At 57.4% G+C, this 16123-nt stretch overlaps 1 protein-coding gene across 11 annotated transcripts in view; it reads left to right on the forward strand.

The window, feature by feature from the left end:
* Positions 1–671: 671 nt before the first annotated feature.
* The window catches only part of ERC1 (ELKS/RAB6-interacting/CAST family member 1), an 82558-nt gene continuing 67106 nt past the window's right edge, over positions 672–16123 (forward strand). For all 11 annotated transcript variants that reach the window (XR_011320635.1, XM_069762938.1, XM_069762944.1 and 8 more), the window contains exons 1-2: positions 672–795; positions 10887–11704. Coding sequence is in view for 10 of the 11 variants with exons in the window: in XM_069762938.1 (XP_069619039.1) it covers positions 11036–11704 (669 nt within the window). In the remaining variant the exon portion in view is untranslated. The remainder of the gene's footprint in view (positions 796–10886; positions 11705–16123) is intronic.

The following is a 16123-nucleotide window of genomic DNA, read 5'->3' on the forward strand; positions in this document are numbered from 1 at the left end:
AGGAGAGGATTAGATACACGGCTCAGCAGACAGTATCACAGGAGAGGATTAGATACACGGCTCAGCAGACAGTATAACACAGGAGAGGATTAGATACACGGCTCAGCAGTCAGTATCACACAGGAGAGGATTAGATACACGGCTCAGCAGTCAGTATCACACAGGAGAGGATTAGATACACGGCTCAGCAGTCAGTATCGCACAGGAGAGGATTAGATACACGGCTCAGCAGTCAGTATCACACAGGAGAGGATTAGATACACGGCTCAGCAAACAGTATAACACAGGAGAGGATTAGATACACGGCTCAGCAGTCAGTATCACACAGGAGAGGATTAGATACACGGCTCAGCAGACAGTATCACACAGGAGAGGATTAGATACACGGCTCAGAAGACGGTATCACACAGGAGAGGATTAGATACACGGCTCAGCAGACAGTACCACACAGGATAGGATTAGATACAGCCCCTCTATCTATCAGATACATGAAACCATTTTGCGGTTTTGACCTTCTCAACATGGCTGACTTTCACGGACAGGGTAAAATTCTGTAGGAAGCAGCCGCTAAGCATGCTGGTCTATCAACCACCTAGAACATGACGTCACTTTTCTGTGCTGCTGTTGGGATGCCAGTCACGGAGTCAGGGGGCGGGGCGTAGTGGAGTGGGCGGAGGCTGTAGTGTATGGTGTGCCGGTTGGGACATTTCGCTTCTCTAGTGAAAACCGCACGTCACAGCCCAATCCGCTGTCCGCCCTGGACCGGAGTGAGGAGAGCGGGGACCGCGGAGAGAGGTGAGTGGATGAGCGGCGGAGCTCGGGGATGGGATGGGTGGTGGGAAGGGACACGCCCGGACTGATGGCGGCTTGTCCCCGGTACACGGGGGTGATGAATGATCGGGGATGACGGGGCCGGGAGGGGACGGGTCCCTCAGTGTTTGCGGGAGATTGTGGGGGGATCTGCGCCGACGCTTTACAGGGACCCTCCCAGGATCTGAGCGTCCAAGGTGTACACTGGGCAGTGGCAGGCGCCGGGAGGAGATCCGGGGGAGGCGATCCTGGTACCGGGGGTCTGGGGGAGGCGATCCTGGTACCGGGGGTCTGGGGGAGGAGATCCTGGTACTGGGGGGTCTGAGGGAGGCGATCCTGGTACCGGGGGTCTGAGGGAGGCGATCCTGGTACCGGGGGGTCTGAGGGAGGCGATCCTGGCACCGGGGGTCTGAGGGAGGCGATCCTGGTACCGGGGGTCTGAGGGAGGCGATCCTGGTACCGGGGGTCTGAGGGAGGCGATCCTGGTACCGGGGGTCTGGGGGAGGCGATCCTGGTACTGGGGGTCTGGGGGAGGCGATCCTGGTACTGGGGGTCTGGGGGAGGTGATCCTGGCACCCGGGATCTGGGGGAGGTGATCCTGGCACCGGGGGTCTGAGGGAGGCGATCCTGGTACCGGGGGGTCTGAGGGAGGCGATCCTGGTACCGGGGGTCTGGGGGAGGCGATCCTGGCACCGGGGGTCTGAGGGAGGCGATCCTGGTACCGGGGGTCTGAGGGAGGCGATCCTGGCACCGGGGGTCTGGGGGAGGCGATCCTGGCACCGGGGGTCTGGGGGGAGGCGATCCTGGTACTGGGGGTCTGAGGGAGGCGATCCTGGCACTGGGGGTCTGGGGGGAGGCGATCCTGGCACTGGGGGTCTGGGGGAGGCGATCCTGGCACTGGGGGTCTGGGGGGAGGCGATCCTGGCACTGGGGGTCTGGGGGGAGGCGATCCTGGCACTGGGGGTCTGGGGGGAGGCGATCCTGGCACCGGGGCTCTGGGGGAGGCGATCCTGGCACCGGGGGTCTGGGGGGAGGCGATCCTGGTACTGGGGGTCTGAGGGAGGCGATCCTGGCACTGGGGGTCTGGGGGAGGCGATCCTGGCACCGGGGCTCTGGGGGAGGCGATCCTGGCACCGGGGGTCTGGGGGGAGGCGATCCTGGTACTGGGGGTCTGAGGGAGGCGATCCTGGCACTGGGGGTCTGGGGGGAGGCGATCCTAGCACTGGGGTCTGGGGAAGGCGAACCTGGCACCGGGGGTCTGTGGGAGGCGATTCTGACACTAGGTCTCTGGTGTTGGTCCTTTGGCGCCCGGGATCCTGGGCATCGGCAGGTAACAGGTGTCACGGTTTGTGGCTAATTCTGTGGTTTCGATCCCGGGCACTGCCAGGGTAATAGTCTAGGTGGCATAAGTCGCTGCCATTCTCTGGGATGGGTAGGATCCGGGCACTGTGGTAGCCTCTGTCCAGTGCCCGGCTGAGGGAGGGCAATTGTGGTGCGGTCTGACCTTGGGCGCTGCCCTCCTCTAGTCTTGGTGATCGCTGATGGTTGGCTGATGTGTGGTGGGTGATTGTGCTGCCAGGTTTCAGGGGGTGTGATCATGGTGCTGTGCCAGGCTCCATAGAGAGTGGGCATGATTTGCTGGCAGCGGTGGGCACACATGGTGAGGTTGGTGGTATCGGGGCACCATGACTCTGTATGTTTTGTTCTCTGCTGCCTCTGTATGACCCGGGGGTGCCATCTTTGTGCACTGGCGCAGTTGATTCTGGGTGGCATGTGACTCTGGTATTAAACCTGGATGTATTCTCCACTGTGATCCTGGCAGTGTTGGTACCGAGCGGGTGAATAGCATTGCCAGCTCACCTTATACCGGACGGCACCTTGCTGTGTTTTCTATTACACGATGCTGTGACCTGACACCTTTGTGCCCTGACGTTGTTAACCCTTGGCACTCTGTTGGCAGTGTCCTCCTTTGGAGATATGACTTTACTGATAATGTGGCATTACCCCTGGCGTAATCCCTGGATGCCAACCTGTCCGGCATGGGCAGCTAATAATGGTCATTTCATTAACCACTGATCTATTCAGGTTGGCATCTCATAATTGCGTGTTCTGAGCCATGCCCGCCTCTAGATTTGGCAAACCTGCTTGATTAAGTGATTGTGGTCAGTGCCAAGCTCAAGGGTGGATCATCGCTGCTATTGCCAGGCTCTATGGCTGTTGATTGTGGGCAGTGCCAAGCTGCAGAGAGGATGTTGTGGGTAGTGCCAAGCTCCAGGCTGGATGATTGCGACCACTGCCATGGCCAGGGTGCCAGATTGTGGCCATTGCTTTCATTGCTTCACGCTTTTTACAATGTGGGCACTGTTTTGCTTGGGCATCATTATCCCACGGTGCTCTGTTGGCACAGCAATACTTTATAACATGTCCACCTGGTTTGAGTATTATCCAGTCACCTTGGAGCTTTCTCCCTAAGCGAGGTTCTGCAGCAGCTGAGGTGGCAGCACTATATAATTGGCGCTATGGGACTGGGTGGTGATTCCGGGCACCGAGTGCCATATGTCTCCTCCGCTCCCGCTGTCCTGCCCCTTGGGGGGTGAATTTTCGATGCGGCCACTTATGCGCTTCCTGACCTTTCCTTAATGTCGCCTCGTTGTGCTGCGGCCAGTAATTGGCGTTTAACCCTTTGAGAACCGCACGGGCACCAGTTGCTCCTTCTCGCCCCTTTTCTCGCCATCTGGTGCCCCCGAACCTGGCTGTAATATTCGTGGTCCTGTTACCGCTGTTCAGGGACCACTGGTTGTCCACCCATGTGGAGAGCCCCAAGGAATTACCCCCAAATTCTGCACCCCCTGCATATATGCCGTTCAGCTGTCCATCGGGGACTGGCACCTCTTATATTGTTTTTGGCGCCACACTGTTCCCTGCGAGGAGCGATTGGTGCAGCGTTTCTTGTTTTCGGCAGCTCCAGCCTGCCTCCGTATAACCGAGAGGATCCTGGGATCTTTATTTGCACCTCGGCTGGGTACGATGGCGCCATTTTCTGTCCCTTGGGTTTGGTTTCTACCCTTCTTAGTTCTTGCTCAATCACATAATCTCCTGGTTGGAAACAATCAACAAGCAGGACCATTACTGCTGTGCAGCTGGCATTGATAGTGGGCGCTGCGGCTGCCGTTAGTGTACGGTTTCTGCGGGGCGTGTGGGAGGGTGCTGGAGTAGGGTAGAGGGCACTGACATAGGGAGGGCTGCTGTAGCGGGCACTGGTATAGTGGAAGGTGGAGTAGACTAGGGGCACTGGCATAGCGAGTGCTGGTATGGGGCGCTGCCGCTGGCACCTGTGCTGGTGTGGAAGGTGCAGATGCCGTCGCTGGTGTAGGGGATAATTGGGTAGGTTGGGGGCACTGGGGTAGCTAGTACTGTGGCTACCACTTGTTAGTGTAGAGAGCTCTGGTGCTGCGGTTGGCATAGTGGGGCGCTGGGTTAGGGGGACAGCAGCTGCTGCCTCCTGTGCTGGAGTAGGGGATAATGGGGTAGGTTGGGGGCACTGGGGTAGCTGCCGCTGGCACCTATGCTGGTGTAGATGCTGCTGGCGTCTATGCTGGTGTAGGGGATAATTGGGTAGGTTAGGGGCACTGGGGTAGCTGCCGCCTGTGCTGGTGTAGATGCTGCTGGCGTAGTGGGGCACTGGGTTAGGGAGGCAGAAGCCGCTGGCACCTGTGCTGGCATAGATGCTGCTGGTGCCAGTGCTGGTGTAGGGGATAATGGGGTAGGTTGGGGGCACTGGGGTAGCTGCCGCTGGAACCTGTGCTAGTGTAGATACTGTTGCCGCCTGTGCTGGTGTAGGGGATAATAGGGTAGGATGGGGGCACTGGGGTAGCTGCCGCTGGCACCTGCGCTGGCGTAGATGCTGCTGGCGCCTGTGCTGACGTAGATGCTGCTGGCGCCTGTGCTGGTGTAGGGGATAATAGGGTAGGTTGGGGGCACTGGGGTAGCTGCCGCTGGCACCTGCGCTGGTGTAGATGCTGCTGCCGCCTTTGCTGGTGTAGGGGATAATAGGGTAGGTTGTGGGCACTGGGGTAGCTGCCGCTGGCACCTGTGCTGGCGTAGATGCTGCTGGCGCCTGTGCTGGTGTAGGGGATAATGGGGTAGGTTGGGGGCACTGGGGTAGCTGCCGCTGACACCTGTGCTGGCGTAGATGCTGCTGGCGCCTGTGCTGGTGTAGGGGATAATAGGGTAGGTTGGGGGCACTGGGGTAGCTGCCGCTGGCACCTGTGCTGGCGTAGATGCTGCTGGCGCCTGTGCTGGTGTAGGGGATAATGGGGTAGGTTTGGGGCACTGGGGTAGCTGCCGCTGGCACCTGTGCTGGCGTAGATGCTGCTGGAGTAGGGGATAATGGGGTAGGTTGGGGGCACTGGGGTAGCTGGCACTGCGGCTGGTACTTGTTTGTAGAGAGCTCTGGTGCTGCGGTTGGCATAGTGGGGCGCTGGGTTAGGGGGGCAGCAGCCGCTGCCACCTGTGCTGGTGTAGGGGATAATGGAGTAGGTTGGGTGCATTGGGGTAGCTGCCGCTGGCACCTGCGCTGGTGTAGATGCTGCTGGTGCCAGCGCTGGTGTAGGGGATAATGGGGTAGGTTGGGGGCACTGGGGTAGCTGCCGCTGGCACCTGTACTGGGGTAGCTGCCGCTGGCACTTGTGCTGGCGTAGATGCTGCTGGAGTAGGGGATAATGGGATAGGTTGGGGGCACTGGGGTAGCTGCCGCTGGCACCTGTACTGGGGTAGCTGCCGCTGGCACTTGTGCTGGCGTAGATGCTGCTGGAGTAGGGGATAATGGGATAGGTTGGGGGCACTGGGGTAGCTGCCGCTGGCACCTGTGCTGGCGTAGATGCTGCTGGAGTAGGGGATAATGGGGTAGGTTGGGGGCACTCGGGTAGCTGGCACTGCGGCTGGTACTTGTTAGTGTAGAGAGCTCTGGTGCTGCGGTTGGCATAGTGGGGCGCTGGGTTAGGGGGGCAGCAGCTGCTGCCACCTGTGCTGGTGTAGGGGATAATGGGGTAGGTTGGGGGCACTGGGGTAGCTGCCGCTGGCACCTGCGCTGGTGTAGATGCTGCTGCCGCCTGTGCTGGTGTAGGGGATAATGGGGTAGGTTAGGGGCACTGGGGTAGCTGCCGCTGGCACCTGTGCTGATGTAGATGCTGCTGCCGCCTGTGCTGGTGTAGGGGATAATGGGGTAGGTTGGGGGCACTGGGGTAGCTGCCGCTGACACCTGTGCTGGCGTAGATGCTGCTGGCGCCTGTGCTGGTGTAGGGGATAATAGGGTAGGTTGGGGGCACTGGGGTAGCTGCCGCTGACACCTGCGCTGGTGTAGATGCTGCTGCCGCCTGTGCTGGTGTAGGGGATAATGGGGTAGGTTAGGGGCACTGGGGTAGCTGCCGCTGGCACCTGTGCTGATGTAGATGCTGCTGCCGCCTGTGCTGGTGTAGGGGATAATGGGGTAGGTTGGGGGCACTGGGGTAGCTGCCGCTGACACCTGTGCTGGCGTAGATGCTGCTGGCGCCTGTGCTGGTGTAGGGGATAATAGGGTAGGTTGGGGGCACTGGGGTAGCTGCCGCTGACACCTGCGCTGGTGTAGATGCTGCTGCCGCCTGTGCTGGTGTAGGGGATAATGGGGTAGGTTGGGGGCACTGGGGTAGCTGCCGCTGACACCTGTGCTGGCGTAGATTCTGCTGGCGCCTGTGCTGGTGTAGGGGATAATAGGGTAGGTTGGGGGCACTGGGGTAGCTGCCGCTGGCACCTGTGCTGGCGTAGATGCTGCTGGCGCCTGTGCTGGTGTAGGGGATAATGGGGTAGGTTGGGGGCACTGGGGTAGCTGCCGCTGGCACCTGTGCTGGCGTAGATGCTGCTGGAGTAGGGGATAATGGGGTAGGTTGGGGGCACTGGGGTAGCTGGCACTGCGGCTGGTACTTGTGAGTGTAGAGAGCTCTGGTGCTGCGGTTGGCATAGTGGGGCGCTGGGTTAGGGGGGCAGCAGCCGCTGCCACCTGTGCTGGTGTAGGGGATAATGGAGTAGGTTGGGTGCACTGGGGTAGCTGCCGCTGGCACCTGCGCTGGTGTAGATGCTGCTGGAGTAGGGGATAATGGGATAGGTTGGGGGCACTGGGGTAGCTGTCACTGGCACCTGCGCTGGTGTAGATGCCGCTGGTGCCAGCGCTGGTGTAGGGGATAATGGGGTAGGTTGGGGGCACTGGGGTAGCTGCCGCTGGCACCTGTACTGGGGTAGCTGCCGCTGGCACCTGTGCTGGCGTAGATGCTGCTGGTGCCTGTGCTGGTGTAGGGGATAATGGGGTAGGTTGGGGGCACTGGGGTAGCTGCCGCTGGCACCTGTACTGGGGTAGCTGCCAATGGCACCTGTGCTGGCGTAGATGCTGCTGGAGTAGGGAATAATGGGGTAGGTTGGGGGCACTGGGGCAGCTGCCGCTGGCACCTGTGCTAGTGTGGTTCGTGCTGTTGGTGGCGCAGTGTAGAATGTAGGATCCGTCATCAGCAGCTTGCTGGCGTCTTCCTTCAGATTCTTACATGGATTTCCGATTTCTTTCTTGATCTCCAATCAGAGCTTCATCTTAAAGGGGCGGTTTATCTGCCCGATACATGGATGGGTTCTCCCCGGTGTCGGGGATCGGCCTCCTGCATCGGATCTGACTAATCGTCGATGTTGGGGGCTCATTATCTGCCAGGCGGAGCAGGAGCCCCTCTTATTCTGGTGCCCCCTGCTTGTGCCGCCCCCCTCCCCTGGGCAGCCTGTGAAGATGACGCATGGTAGGAGAGCGATCAGCGGCCCACACAGTGTGATCAGCGGCCAAATCCTCCACGGCTGCCCAAGCCTGTTCACCCTCTCTGCTCTCACCACTGCGTGGAAGCCATCTTTAATCTTTACTGCAGTTCTGCCTTTATAGTACATGAACCAGGAGGCCCTGGCTGAACATATCTATAGATAGAGGCGTGATGCCAGCGACGATTACTGGGAGCGTCGTTCTTTCTTGTCCTGAGGGAGGGTAATGATTAACTTCAAAAGCTCCTGTTTTATGGGCGTCTGTCACTTTAAATAGCTCCTTACCGCTTCCAGTAGAGAGAGCGCGCAGTGTAAAGCATGGAGGTCTTGTCTGAGGACGTGTGGCCTGTGTATGTACAGGGAAGCTTCTTTATGTCTCTGTGGTAACCTCAATGAACACCTCCATGCTTTACACTGCAGGTGGATCAAATGTAACACGTCTCATATCACGAGCATTTACTCCGGCGTTCAATAGACCGACATTCCCAGGAATGACAAACGTGCTCTATTATTAGGGGAGTAGCGGTGATATTGCTGCCATTCATGCGTCCGGGAGAGCCGAAATGAAGACGTAACGGCGGCCATTTTGCTTGTTGTCCTGCACACACTGGGGAGATTAATGAAACCTCTGTTGTCCATAGCAACCAATCACAGCACAGCTTTCATTTTACCTCAGCAGAATTCAAAATGAAAGCTGTGCACCGATTGGTTGATATAGATAAGAGTTTTTTTTTTCTTCTATACACGTCCTTGTATAGCAGCCAATCAGAGCGCAGCTTTCATTTTGTATTCTACTGTGAGAGAAATGAAAGCTGCGCTGTGATTGGTTGCGCTGGGTAACGCAGTTTCTCTTCTAGTCAGTGTCCGTTATCTGTAGAGCGCGGCGTGAGGTTTAGTCGCCGTGTGAGGTAATTATCCGTCCATGAGGCGAGTTGCTCATGACGCCCAGGACTTAGCAGCACGCCGCGGCCTCCTCCCCGGTACCGAGCAGAGGCCGGGCCTTTTTTTTATGGAATCTGTGTCTCCTCTGCTCTGAAATATGTCATGAAGCCGTCGGCTTATTTTCCCGCTGGCGCTGAATTCCCATGACACGGGGAATGTTAAAATAGAATTTAACCCCATCAGCGCCGAGGTTACATAACAAGCCGGCCTTGTTGCCGAGGATGAGCCGATCCTGTGAAGAGGCTCGCGCGGCGGTGCGATCACCAGGTCGCTGCGCTTGTCTTAAAGGAACGTCGTCCCGTTAGTCGCCGTCTAGTTCTCTACAGCGGCTGCGCTCTGTGGGACGGCGGCCATCGCAGCGGGGGCACTCTGTTGGACGGCGGCCGTCGCAGAGGCGGATCTCTGTGGGATTGCGGCCATCGCGGCGGCTGCTCTCTGTGGGACGGTGGTCGTCGTGGCAGCTGCTCTCTGTGGGACGGCGGTCGTCGTGGCAGCTGCTCTCTGTGGGACAGCGGTCATTGTGGTGGCTGCTCTCTGTGGGATGGCGGTCGTCATGGCGGTTGCACTCTGTGGGACGGTGGCTGTCGCGGTGGCTGCACTCTGGGACAGTGGCCATCACGGCAGGGGCTCTCTGTGGGACGGCGGCCATCACGGTGGCTGCTCTCTGTGGGACGGCGGTCGTCGTGGCGGCTGCTCTCTGTGGGACGGCGGTCGTCGTGGCGGCTGCTCTCTATGGGACAGCGGCCATCGTGGCTGCTGCTCTCTGTGGGACAGCGGTCATCGTGGCGGCTGCTCTCTGTGATGACGGTCGTCATGGCAGCTGCACTCTGGGATGGCGGCCGTCGAGGTGACTGCTCTCTGTGGGACGGCGGCTGTTCTCTGTGGGACGGCGGCTGTTCTCTGTGGGACGGCGGCTGTTCTCTGTGGGACGGCGGCTGTTCTCTGTGGGACGGCGGCTGTTCTCTGTGGGACGGCGGCTGTTCTCTGTGGGACGGCGGCTGTTCTCTGTGGGACGGCGGCTGTTCTCTGTGGGACGGCGGCTGTTCTCTGTGGGACGGCGGCTGTTCTCTGTGGGACGGCGGCTGCTCTCTGTGGGACGGCGGTCGTCGCGGCGGCTGCGCTCTGTGGGACGGCGGTCGTCGCGGCGGCTGCGCTCTGGGACGGCGGTCGTCGCGGCGGCTGCGCTCTGTGGGACGGCGGTCGTCGCGGCGGCTGCGCTCTGTGGGACACTGGTGGCCGGCTGCGCGGTGTTGAACACACAAATGTTTTTTTATCCCTGGTGATTTTTGGGCTGACCCTTCTCCGTTATACAGTAAAGTGTCGCAGACGCCGCCGCCGTTATCACCGTGTGTGAGTTATTGCTGCACCGTCGCTGCTCATCAGGCGTTGCTATAGTAACTGCAGCATCCTGGAAACGTTCCTGTGGAATTGGCTGAGCCGCGCCTGATGGAGAGCGGGTACCACAGCTCCGGCACGTGACCCGGTCTCCATCCCACTGCGCCAGCGCCCTGTGGGAGATATTGCCCCTGTGATCGTGGTCAGAGATCTGTCTGATACCCCCGTGGTCAGTGCCGATAACTCCCACATTATCTTGTATGGCAGCGCTCACTGTTCATCCTGAGACACCTGGTTCATGCACTGAAAAACAACAATTATTGGAGATTGCAACTGGCTGAGACGTTGGAGAAGAGGACTTTTTGGAGACATTTGTTTTTGTCACCCTGTGAGAGTGCTGACCGCTGGTGTCTGGTATTCAGGGGTGACTACACTCTGCGGCCACCATCCGCCCAGCAGTGGTCGGGGCCGGGAGTGGAGATAACAACATCTGCAGGGTGGAATACATGGAGAATCAGCTAAATCTGACCTAGCGGGAAACGGCTGACTTATTGGCCTCTACTGACATACTCTGTGCTGCTCTTTTTGCTATGTAATTTTGTGACCCCCCTCAGGACCAGCGCTCTTCTCTTCTGACATACTCTGTGCTGCTGTGAGTGGATTTATCTCTGAGTATAACTCTCGTCCTGTTTGCCGCCGTTGCCCGGGGTGGGATTCTCTGCTTCGTCAGTTCTCGTTAGGTAGATTTTGGCTTTTGGGGGTGATTTCTGTGCACACCATGAGCTGGGGGCTGCGGGAAGGACTCGTGTAGCGATTGGTTGGGATCTGACAGCAGATTAGCGTAGGCAGAACTGTAAGAGCATCCGTAGCAGCGGCACTGATTTCTGCTCATCCTGGGCCTTCTGGTTCATGAATAGATTGTGAGTGGTGCAGTGAAGATTGACACTTGTCTTATATATAATTTTTTTTGTCCACAGGTCGGCACATTTGGGCATCTTTCAATCATGGGAAAGTCGTCTATGTCATCGAACTGCTGAAATTTTACATCACCCCGGCGAAAAGTGCGCAAAAGTTCCGGTCCCACCATAAGCCTCGCTCCGCTCTGATCTGAGGTCCTCCCGCAGCCATGTACGGAAGCTCACGATCCGTGGGGAAGATGGAGTCCAGCAGTCAAAGCCCTGGACGCTCTCCACGGCTCCCCCGCTCGCCACGTCTGGGTCATCGGCGCACTAACAGCACCGGCGGTAGCTCCGGAGGAGTCCCTGGCGGTGGCAGCGTCAAGACTCTGTCCATGGAAAATATCCAGTCCCTCAATGCCGCCTACGCCACCGCCAGCCCCATGTACCTGAGCGACCATGAAAATGTGGGTGGAGAGACCCCAAAGAGCACCATGACCCTTGGCCGGTCAGGGGGACGGCTGCCGTACGGGGTGAGGATGACCGCCATGGGGAGCAGTCCTAACATTGCCACAAGTGGGGTGGCCAGCGACAGTATTGCCTTTGGGGATCACCACCTCCCGGCGGTCAGTATGGCCTCCACTGTGCCACATTCTCTCCGCCAAGCCAGGGACAACACCATCATGGACCTCCAGGCCCAGCTGAAGGAGGTTCTGCGGGAAAACGACCTCCTGCGGAAAGATGTGGAGGTGAAGGAAAGCAAACTCAGCTCCTCCATGAACAGCATCAAGACGTTCTGGAGCCCCGAGCTGAAGAAGGAGCGAGCCCTGCGGAAGGACGAGGTGTCCAAGATCTCCGTGTGGAAGGAGCAGTACCGGGTGGTGCAGGAGGAGAACCAGGTGAGGGTCCGCGGCTGCCCGGGGCCACAGTGGCATCACTGCCCATAATACTGCACATAATGTATACATACACTGTAATATATATATGGTACAGTGCATATATTCAGTGTATAGTATGTATCTATGTGGTACGGTGTGTATACGGTATGTACATATACACACACAGAGTGTGATACAGTGTATAATATATGTTATACTGTGTGTGTACATTCCGTATACACACCGTACCATATAGATACATACTATACACTGAATATATGCACTGTACTATATATACATACACACTGTATCACATACACTTGGCCATTTCTTCTCTCCCTCTCCCTCTCCCTCTCCCTCTCCCTCTCCCTCTCTCTCTCTCTCTCTCTCTCTCTCTCTCTCTCTCTCTCTCTCTCTCTCTCTCTTCTCTCTCTCTCTCTCTCTCTCTCTCTCTCTCTCTCCCTCTCTCCCTCTCTCCCTCTCTCTCTCTCTCTCTCTCTCTCTCTCTCTCTCTCTCTCATTTCTGGACGCGCTCTCTCTCTCGGTCTCTCTCTTGGCCATTTCTGGACGCTCTCTCTCTCTCTCTTGGTCAGGACCTCTGTATTGTCATTGCTATTAAGCGGCTCTTTTAGGAACACCACAGACATTAGTAGGTTCGGGGGTCCACAAACCATTACCTCCCCCTGAAGTCTATGGACTACCATAGTCGAGACCCTCAGTTTCCCATCATGCGCTTAGGGATCAGGGGACAAGAAGCCCAGTGATCGGCGTCCTGCATGTTTCCTCATACCAGGAGGATGATGGGGGTGTCCTTAGGGGGAGACGCCGGCCCGGGGTGGAGCGGTGACTTCACTCCACTCTGTAGTAAGTGCATAATTTAGAGGGAGGCATCAGTTATGTATGAGACGGGTCGTGTAAGGATCCGACCGTGGACTCCAGGATGATGCAGAGGCTGGGGGATCTTAAAGGAGCCGTTAAAGATTCTGCCCGCTGCGCCACCTTGCCACTGCCAGTCCTGCCCACCACGCCCCCTTGCCACCACCGGTCCTGCCCAATGTGCCCCCACCTTGCCACCGCCGGTCCTGCCCGATGTGCCCCCACCTTTCCTCCGCCGGTCGTGCCCGATGTGCCCCCACCTTGCCTCCGCCGGTCCTGCCCGATGCCTCACCTTGCCTCCGCTAGTCCTGCCCGATGCCCCACCTTTCCTCCGCCGGTCCTGCCCGATGCCCCACCTTTCCTCCGCCGGTCCTGCCCGATGCCCCACCTTTCCTCCGCCGGTCCTGCCCGATGCCCCACCTTTCCTCCGCCGGTCCTGCCCGATGCCCCACCTTTCCTCCGCCGGTCCTGCCCGATGCCCCACCTTTCCTCCGCCGGTCCTGCCCGATGCCCCACCTTTCCTCCGCCGGTCCTGCCCGATGCCCCACCTTTCCTCCGCCGGTCCTGCCCGATGCCCCACCTTTCATCCGCCGGTCCTGCCCGATGCGCCACCTTTCCTCCGCCGGTCCTGCCCGATGCGCCACCTTTCCTCCGCCGGTCCTGCCCGATGCGCCACCTTGCCACTGCCGGTCCTGCCCGATGCGCCACCTTTCCACCGCCGGTCCTGAAATAAGATCCTGCACTTTAACCAGGCGACAGATTGGCACATCCGCCACGGTCTGTTGATCCGCGCCGTGACGTCTCGTGACTGGCGCTTCCCTCGGGGGGCACACCCTGCCGACTGCTATTTAGATGTCGGGGGCTAATTGGTAGATTGCAGGAATCTTGCAGTAAAGTCTTAATTAAAGTTGGCGTTTATGGTGCCACGGGATCGTCCTCGCTCTCCATCTGCGCCCGTGTTTCTCGTTGGCGCCGAATCCTTCCATGACTTCCAGCTGTCAGCCTGGTTGTCCCTATTGTTCCCTGTTATCAGCCACGGTGGATCATATTTGTTTTCCCCTCTCGTACAATCTCTGTTGCTCTCTGTTATCAGCTGCTGTGATTGTGTGGATTGGTGGATACTGTTAGATAGGGAAATGTAATTTATTGTCCTCTGTTATCAGCCTTTGTAGTCTGGGGGAATACAATGGTATTGCTTGCTGTTATCAGCCATTTCTAGCTGCGATTGGACTGAGTATATTGACCTGTCTCCGCAGTCCGCGTCTCCAAAAGTGGCTCATAACAGCGGGCAACTCTGTGTATTCGCCTGCCTCATAATGTATTGCTCCCTGTTATCAGCCGCTTCAGAACAGAGAGATTGATGACTGTTGAATGAAATCTATTGTTCTCTGTTATCAGCCGTGAAATGAACTGAGTGACAGGAAGTGGCCCTTTAAGAAAATGTATTTTTGCCCCTTCCCCCCTCGTTTTGTCATTTTCTTTGCAGATCATTGAACATGTGCGGAGATTGTGTGCCGTCCTCTCCACCAACGCAGCGACTTCCCCCCTCGTGTCGGGACCATCTGTCGCTGGTATTTTGCGTCCTGCATTTTTTTTTTTCTCTATTTTTTTTTTGTGTGATCTGCACGGAGTTAATATCCGATCCATGGGTTATAGGGGGTCCCGTGTGCATCCTGCCTAGACAGTGGGACCACCAGGACCCCTCTCCACCTCCTGCCATACTGGGGTGTGTGTATGTCACTTGCGCCCTCTGCTGGGCGTCTGCAGCAGCCTCTGAGGGGCTATGCTTGTCCCAAATCCGTCTTGGGGACCCTATGACCTCACTGGAGACCTTGTGGTGGGATTTACTGCAGGAATTTCTGATCTTAGGAGCTGACAATCTACAAGACTGGGGGTCAAAGATTAAATGCTTTGTTGCCTTCTGTCTCGTGGTGGGGGTTAGTTAGATGGTTTCATCCTGATCTTCCAGGTGCATCAGTATAGACGCAGAGCTCTGAACTCCTCTGAGACTGGACACCGGACCCCCTAGATTTTATCCTCTGGGGATAGCAAGTGACCAGCGGGGGTCATCACCACAGATGGAAACTTTTAAAAAGTGTCAGACGCTGGAAACAATTGTACCAAACCCTCAGCTGTGACAGATGAGGCCCGGAGTGAGAACATTCTCAGACTCCATCTCTGATAAAGCTGCAGAACATCTTGGACGATCCTTCTCGGACTCCCCCGCATTGTGGGGGGGGGGGTTGTCGTTGACTTTGTGGTGCACCCGGAAGGTGCGGCAGCAAACGTCCGTTCACATAATTCGCCGTCTCGGACGCCTCCCCGCGGGGGCCGGGAACGTGCGGCCTCCGAGGCTACGACCGTCCGGCCGAAAAACAAAGCTCACATCTCATTACGATCAAAACATGTCGCCGTTACCCAGAGGGCCGAGCGCCCGCGACTCCTTCCGCCTCTGTTTCCGCGCCATTGCTGCTTTTCCTCCCGCAGCGACAATCCACATCTGACAGCCGCATTCGGGCCGCTCTGACCCTTGGCTTTGATTTTAAATGGGAGAAAAAAAAAAAGGTGTGTATGCCTTTAAGAACATATGTAAAGTTACAACTTCCTTCTTACTGGAGGATATCTAATTTGCATACTTTATATCCCAGAGTGCATTGCCGTCCCGTCACCCAGCTTTCCCACCACCGGAGCATGTGTAGTGCCATGTGATCAGGAGCCTGGGAAAGCTGGGTGCAGACCATAGCGGTCCATTACGTTCGTGTTCACACCTGTGTCTCAGCAGTGCAGCTTTTTCTGGGGGTAAATGTAGAGTATATTTAACCCCTTCCCTGCTGCCGTCCTCTCCCTGCTCAGGTATCGCTGCTGCCTCCCAGCTGTATATACAGATGGAGGAATTTTCCATCCGGTGGTTGGAGCCGACATTCCTGCCATTCCTCCAGCCGTGAGGGGGGTGCTGGGGGTGCTGAATGCAGCCCAGGGTTGTATTGGGGGCTACGATTCAGGTTGGGGGGCTCCATCTCGCTCTATTATAACGGTAATGATAATGGCCTCACAGACACACAATGCTGCTCCAGCTGCAGCCGTCCTCATCAGCGCCTCTTCTTCCAGCCTGTGGCAGCGTGCCAACCTGTGCCCTACACGTGCCACCATTATCCCCCCAGAAGCTGCGAGATGGGAGAGGAGGCAAAATACGAGCACTGCGGAGAAAGGACGATCATCCATGAAAACCACCGGAGAGGGCAAAAACCAGAGGGAGCGGACGGGAGGAGTGGTGCTGTGCAGTGTATATATACAGGAGGAGTGGTGCTGTGCAGTGTATATATACAGGAGAGGTACTGTGCAGTGTATATATACAGGAGGAGTGGTACTGTGCAGTGTATATATACAGGAGGAGTGGTGCTGTGCAGTGTATATATACAGGAGGAGTGGTGCTGTGCAGTGTATATATACAGGAGGAGTGGTGCTGTGCAGTGTATATATACAGGAGGAGTGGTGCTGTGCAGTGTATATATACAGGAGGAGGGTACTGTGCAGTGTATATATACAGTAGGAGTGGTACTGTGC

This window comes from Ranitomeya imitator, chromosome 4, assembly GCF_032444005.1.
Source record: "Ranitomeya imitator isolate aRanImi1 chromosome 4, aRanImi1.pri, whole genome shotgun sequence".
Lineage (NCBI taxonomy): Eukaryota > Metazoa > Chordata > Amphibia > Anura > Dendrobatidae > Ranitomeya > Ranitomeya imitator.